Genomic DNA, 7,972 nt, shown 5'->3' with positions numbered 1-7,972 from the left:
GATTTTGTTTTTTTCTTGGGTATCGATACATTGATTGATTGATTCATTCCATTTCCTGACACCGCAGATGGTAGGAAACATTTGTTTTGTTTGGAAAAAAAGTTTATCACACCCTTATTGGCTTTAGCTGTTGTGTATGCTACCAGTGTAATTAGTATTGTCACTATTTGAAATCAATCTTTCTTTTTGTGTATTCTACTAATGTAATTAGTATGATCAGTATTTGCACTATGTATTTACTGTTGTGTATTCTACCAATGTAATTAATGTTGTCAGTATTTGAACCCTATATTTGTTGTTGTGTATGCCACCCATGTTATTATTATTGTCAGTATTTCTGCATTATTTCTGCTTTAATATATTTTATTCTGTTGCAATATAATCAAACAAACAAAGAAACAAACAAGCAAGCAAACAAAGACACAAAACATCAATACTCATCCTTTGTTAAAACACACACAAAAAAAGTTGTAGCCATACTTGAGACAAGTTGGACATCTAAATACATCACAAAACATTCAGCTGGTGAAATAATGACTGGATCAACAAACCAAGTTTAAACATTTTAAAAAGCATTTTTAAACATATTCAACCAATGTTAGAGTGAGAGGAAATAATATTCTAAACATATTCACCCTGTGTTACAATATTCGATCGAACAAAAACAACCTTAACATAATAATGAAAAAAACACCTACAAATATTTTACAAAATATTATTAATAAATAAATAAATAAATAAATAAATAATAATGTAGTATGCGTATGCAGGGCTAAATAACAAATAAATGACAAAGCATATTTTAAGTAAGTAATCATTTATTTTAAGTTTATATAAAATACAGACAACTCCTGTTTAACATTCATTTAATTTATACATATTTTCGTGTTTATATCCAACCACGGTTCAAGTACGATGTCCTGGGAACACACCTCAGCTGCCTAGGCTGTCTGTACAGGACAGTGGGTTAGTTGTTAGTGTGAGAGAAGTCGGTATAATGGTCTTACACCCAATCACTGATTCGTTAAAACTCGCTGTGGGTGGGAGCCGGTACCGCGATGCGAACCCAGTCGCTTGCAGCCTTATGTACGATGGCTTAACTATGCCACCACCGAATCCGTTTGTATTTAACAGTGTACATGTTTTATTTCAGTGAGTGTAATATGGACTGCAATTCAACCCGGTGTTTTACACTTAAAAGAGAGTGATCTGCCAACTGTCTAATTCGATTATTTCCATTCGCTTTAAATTGGTGAATGTTTCGTGGTTAAAACCAGCTGTTAAACGATTATGTTACCAATACACAAACTTAATAAAAATTATTTAAAAATGTCACAATACTCGTACATTTAGAACTGGAGACGTCAGATTTCCTATACAACTGGTAGTTTAATAACGAGAGAGAAAATTCAGTATGTAACTGATGCAAAACTGATGTCGGTGATGTGTTCCATTGTTAATTGTACGTATTTGTCTTCTGAGAGAAGTGAGTATATACTGAGTTGCAATACAAATAAAACAAGTGCAGCTACTTTTAACCATTTAGTTTCTACAATAGAAAACATCACTGATTCATTAGTAAATGGTTGGGAGCGGGGGATGCATAGCAAATATGATCATGTAGAACCTGGACGGAAAATGTGCTTCTTCTGATTTGCATTAAGTCAACCAAACATCAAATGCTATCAGTTTGAACAATAAAAGCCTAATGCTTGTTCTTGGTCGTATTCGTGTACAATGCAGAGTTCAAAGGGCATTTCGCTAAATTATTCTTGATTCTATAAATATCTGTTCTACTCTTTCGGTAAATAGCAACCAGAACAAACAAAACACAACGGCGATGAGAAAACAAATATAGAACCAGAGCAGACAAAATACAAAAACAACAATAAAAAAAACCAAAATCCCAAATACAATTAAAATTTAAAAAAACCCAAATGAAATAAAGCATATAAATTAATTTTACTGCTAATCGGATCTCTCTCTCTCTCTCTCTCTCTCTCTCTCTCTCTCTCTCTCTCTCTCTCTCTCTCTCTCTCTCTCTCTCTCCGTCTATGTCGGGGTCTGACTGCCTCTCTCTCTCAGGGGACGAGACGTAGCCCGGTGGTAAAACGCTCACTTGATACGCGGTCGGTTTTTGATCGATCCCCGCCAGTGGGCTCACTGGGTTATTTCTCGCACCAGCCAGTGCACCATGACTGATACATCAAAGGCCGTGGTATGTGCTATCCTGTCTATGCGATGGTGCATACAAACAATTTCTTGCTGCTAATCGAAAAGAGTAGCCCATGAAGTGGCGACAGCGGGTTTCCTCCCTCACTATATGTGTGGTACTTAACCATATATCCGACGTCATATAACCGTACATGAAATGTGTTGAGCGTGTCGTTAAATAAAACATTTTCTCCCTCTCTCGCTGTTTGTATGTATGTCTGGTTGTGTGTGTCTCTCTCTCTCTCTCTCTCTCTCTCTCTCTCTCTCTCTCTCTCTCTCTCTCTCTCTCTCTCTCTCTCTCTCTCTCTCTCTCTCTCTCTCTTTTACTTCTCTATGTCCTATATGTCCCCTCCCTTCCCTTTGTGTCTGTTCTGCTGTATCTGTCTGTCTGTGGATTTCCTCTCTCTGGCAATCAGTAAAACAGTTTAACTGATTCGTAAATGCAGCCCTGAGTGAACCTGATAGCGGTGATCTCTGATGGGCTAACACTGTGGTTCCATGTTACATGCCAGTGACCATCCACGGTCAGCTAAAACATTAAACATATTATTATATGCAATTTATTGCATTAAGTATTGCAAAACAGAAATACATCTCAATCCCCAATCGAACCTTTAAAAAAAATACCACCTGCATTACAATGAATGAATAAATGAATGAATGTTTAACTATACCCCAGCACGAAAAATACATCGGCAATTGGGAGTCAAACTATGGTAATGCAAACAAATAAAGTGATGATCAACATCAATATAAACATTCAATATTTAAATAAAAACACAGTGTAAAGAACTGTGCAAACACAAATATCACAGATAGATACTGACTTTTGTTCAAACTTTTAATTGTATCCCGAAGAAAACAAGGGTATTTGTGCTGTATTGGCCATTGTCAAAGAAAATGTTACACCCCTGCACCACGGTGAGGTTACAGCACGCGCAGGGGTCACCTGCATTAAAGCCATTCCGTCGTGAATTTAGTGGGCCTTATTTGTCTAAAAATTGATTATAAATGGAAATTACATTCATTTGGAATACCAAACCTCAATATTATATAATTCAAAACAGTTTAACTGAACCACAATTGAGGGAATTCCATAACAACCAGATATAACGTTTCTTTTTTTAAATTTAGAACACTTTTGTGAGTTGTCATAAAACGCACGGCAAATTCGAGTAGTGATGAGGCTATATATACGACAGCCGTATAATGTACCCTTGAATTTGTTTTTATAAACAACCGCCGTGTTATACATCTGACATACAGATAAACATCTACTCTATAGGAATAGGACACAATAGTTCTAATATGCCCTCACACATCACAGAGAATTAGACAACCATGCGTGGGTGAAAAATTGCAGTTTGTGTGCATACGTCCGATACCATGCATATTTTCCCTTGTGCACCTAAAGCAACATAAAAATGGAATAACGTTTATATATGACAATGGTGCCCTTGTTGGTTCTTACAATGTATAACAACAAAAAAGTTGTGGAACCTTTTGTACATTTATGCAATACTTGTTACTTGTTATGTTACAGAAACAATATATGAATTTAGAAGGGGACCCGGAAGCGGTGTAAGCGTTGTTGGTAAAAAAAAGAAAAAAAGAGAAAGGTTCTCTAGTTCTATTACCTCTTGCAACTTTGCGCATTTGGAATATGACTATATACAACAAAATAAACCTTTAGTCACATTTATTTGCGGCAACACTCACTTGTTAAAAATGTACGTAAGCAACCTCAAAATTGCAATTTGGTGAACAATTATTAAGTTAGAGCCTTGCTGCTAGTTTGTGTACTGTCCATGTCGCACATCCCAGGTTCAACCTGTGACAATGGACACTACGTTTGGTTAATCTACAATCCTTTAACACATTTGGATTAAGTTACAACAGATAGGGCCTACACCATTGAACAAACATTCCTTCGTTTTTCTTTCTCATACTTACTTCAAATCCATTACCCGTCACTAGGATAGTCAGGTTAAATTGTTGATCTGGAGCGAATGGAAAGGATGGCTGGTCAGTGTCCTCTTTGCCCCAAAGCCCACCAGTAAAGGAGTTGCGAACCACAGTGTTTATGCGACCAGCAGCGTTGAAGCGCACGTCCACTTGTAAGGGTATAATTCTGTCGTCATCGTGCATCAGATTGAAGGTGAACCTGGAACAGAAATATAAACTTAAAGTTTGTTTGACACCACTAGAGCACATTGATTAATTAATCATCAGATATGGGATGTCGGACTCGTTTTTTTTTTTTCTATTAGCAGCAAGGGATCTTCTATATGCACTTTCGCAGACAAGCCAGCACATACCACGACCTTTCTCCATTTGTGGTGCACTGGTTGGAGCAACAAACACCTCAATCATTTGAATGGATCTACTGAGGTGGTTCGATGCACGCACCTCACGCACACACTACGTTTGGTTCATATTGGGGAAGATGTATATATATATATATATATATATATATATATATATATATATATATATATATATATATATATATATATATATATATATATATTGTTATAACACACCTGCCAGGATGATCAGAAACAATTCGCTGAACAGAAATGGATAATCTAAACAATAATATATTAGTAATGTCTGATTTCACCCATCAAAAATGGCTCTAATTTACAGACTATCAAATGTCACGATGACTTACGACGAGTGTGCTCTGATTAACAATTAATCAGTGGTAGGAGATGTATACGATAAGCACCAAGTTGTTACAGTGCTGAAACTAGCAAATGAATAGTTGTAGAAGTTGTGAGATCGGCGAGTTTGCCAACCCTTCCTAACAGTTGGCAGTCTTAACGTAGTATATCGACATCACTAGAACACATTGACATAGTAATGATTGACTACTGAATGTGAAACGTTTGGTAATGTTAACATATAGTCTTACAGAGGAAACTTGCAATATTTTTTCTCCATTAGTAGCAAGGAATCTGGGCCCTGTTCCATGAAGCGACATTAGCCCTTAGACCGAAGTGCGTAACTATCTGACGCACTTAAGGTGATCTCAGTGCTAAGCTTGTCTCGTGGAATCTTGTACATGCAACACCCACGGGCATGGTTGCACGTACCATGGTCATTGATATCCCAGTCGTGATGGACTGGCTGGAACGAGAAACAGCTCAATAAGCCCAACGACGAAGCTGGAACTGATAATGAATGACAACAACCGTGAACCGAACAATTCCATAAACCTGACAATCCCTAAAACAGGGTAATCTCATAAACTTATCTAGTTACAATTATAACTTGTTTTTAAGGAATCTGCACACACGTGAACTTCGGAATACTTTGGTTGAACTAATTCTAAGCTCAGACTACTATAACTGTCACCCCTGAGTGTGTTGTAACCTCACTGTGGTGCAGGGGTGTAACATTCTCTTTGAGAATGGCCAATACAGCACAAAATTGAAATTTTGAGTAGAATTCAGTTTAAGTCTTGAATTTTTATATTGATGTTGATCATCACTTTATTTATTTGCATTACCATAGTTTGACACCCAATAGCCGATGTATTTTTCGTGCTGGGGTGTCGTTAAACATTCATTCATTCATTCATTCATTACTATAACTGTCACAACGGATTTGGCCAACTCGATTGTTAAGTTGTAATTTCTCCCACTCATGTTTTACAACTGATGCACTCGTTGTATACGACGAGAATCCAATTAAAATAATGCTTAGACTGACAACTGGACAGTCATAGAAGTCGATAGATCGGTCAGTTGACCAATAACGGAAATGGAATTATTGACGAATATAATTGGTATTGCATGTACATCACAATTACCTTGGTGAATGAAGAGGCGTTCCTATTGCCTCTATCTTCCATCCAGGAATAATTAACACAGGAAAAGATATGTCGTGAGGAGATGTCTGAAAGAAGAATAAATTATATATATCTAGTTAAACTTCAAAAACAAACGTTGGTCTATCAAACTGAAGGGACCGTCTGGCCGGATTACTATACAAACTACTAATAACAGACTTCAAAAACTCAAAAAACATCGACCTCTCAATCTAATGTTTGGTCGCACTATTGAGATTTAATACATATTGCACTTCCAAAATTCGAAATGTCTTATTGAGCAAGCTTTTGTTGCCGTGGTACTTTAGAAAATAACGTTTTGAGGATATACTATCTTGAGGATTGCTAAATTGTAACAAAGCGGTGACTGACATTGGTGGAATGTTGCAGAGCCATAGGGATGCCTCAGAGGGGACAAACACATTTTGTGTAAGTCTAGAAATAGAGACATGACAACACATTTTGTCATGAAAACCATGGATTCACTGCATGCACTTTAAGACATTGATGAACAACAAATAAATAAAATAAAATAAAATAATATGTATATATATATATATATATATATATATATATATATATATATATATATATATATACAGTAGACTCTGTTTAAACCGGACTCACTTCGTACCGTCGAAATAGTCCGGTTTACATAGAGGACCGGTTTAGACAGAGTTCATCCAGAGTTATATTATGGTTCTTGAATGTTCGACAACTCGCGATCAACAATGATATTTGAACCCATGGATGGTTGGGAAACACAATCATACAAGCCGGACTTGCAATCGATTATTTCACAGACATAAAAAATATACTTAAAGGGACATTCCTGAGTTGCAATTTTTAAGATGTTATCGACTAACAGACTTTTTAACGATTGTAATTACATATCAAATATATTTTTCTGCATAAAATATTAGTGGCAGAACTTTAAACGTGTTTCTGGTCGTTCTAATATTTGTACTAGGTTAAATTTCATTTTATTTCCCAAAACATTATTTATTCGTACGAACGAATTAAAAATTGTGTGCTAAATCTTTCTGCTTTGACTATGGATTTGAATCAAATTCTTGTATTAATTTGACTTTAGTTTCTAACGAAAGTTCGATACGTTGCCGTTTTTTGGGTCGCTCCGCCATTATAAATGAAATAAGACAACACAAAACACACACACACACACACACACACACACACACACACACACACACATTAATCCGATTGATCTAACGGCCTATCGCAATAAGAGTAAACTTCACACGAGTGCGATTACATTTTGTATTTGATCTTGCGACCGCGTCCTGTTTACTTGGCAATTGACTATCACTGTTCAACTAATTAAAGGGACACTCCTAAGTTTGCTGCATTGTAAGATGTTTCCGACTAAAAAAATATTTCTACGATTAAACTTACATATTAAATATATTTTTTGGTTTAGAATATCAGTGTCTCTATATTCAGTGTGTTTCTGGTCGTCTTAATATTTGTAAGAAGCCCAAACTGGATTTTGTCTTCAAATAATTGCGTACGTACGAACAAATTGTATTTTAGGAAATAAAATGAAATTTAACCTAGTACATATATTAGAACGATAAGAAACACGTTTAATATGCAGCCACTAATACTTTATGCAGAAAAATATATTTGGTATGTAATAATAATCGTTAAAAAGTCTTTGATAGGTGATAACATCTTAAAAATTGCAGCAAACTCGGGAATGTCCCTTTAAGCGTCTTGTCGTTCAGTCAAATCCCAGCCCGGTGTATACAGAGGTAATTAATACAGGAATGGTTCTTTTGTTCTTGATTTATGATCCGGAGTCCGGAGTAGACAGATTACGGATTAGGCAGAGATTTATACCTAAGAGATAAACGGTAGCTGGACGGGTCTTTAGAAATTGACCGGTTTACGCAGAGATCCGGA

The 7,972-nt window shown here is 36.1% G+C and overlaps 1 protein-coding gene across 1 annotated transcript; it reads right to left on the bottom strand.

Moving 5' to 3' along the window:
* Nucleotides 1–2,626: 2,626 nt before the first annotated feature.
* Nucleotides 2,627–6,445, bottom strand: LOC121392844 (galectin-related protein-like). The gene is made up of 4 exons (XM_041523910.1): nucleotides 6,422–6,445; nucleotides 6,032–6,117; nucleotides 4,168–4,378; nucleotides 2,627–2,743 (listed from the first exon to the last, which is right to left on the bottom strand). The coding sequence occupies exons 1-4, from the start codon at nucleotides 6,443–6,445 to the stop codon at nucleotides 2,627–2,629; spliced, it is 438 nt and encodes a 145-aa protein (XP_041379844.1).
* Between the last annotated feature and the right edge of the window lie 1,527 nt (nucleotides 6,446–7,972).

This window comes from Gigantopelta aegis, unplaced genomic scaffold (assembly GCF_016097555.1).
Source record: "Gigantopelta aegis isolate Gae_Host unplaced genomic scaffold, Gae_host_genome ctg4668_pilon_pilon:::debris, whole genome shotgun sequence".
NCBI classification, from domain to species: Eukaryota; Metazoa; Mollusca; class Gastropoda; order Neomphalida; family Peltospiridae; genus Gigantopelta; species Gigantopelta aegis.
This window is presented reverse-complemented; position numbering and strand designations above follow the sequence as displayed.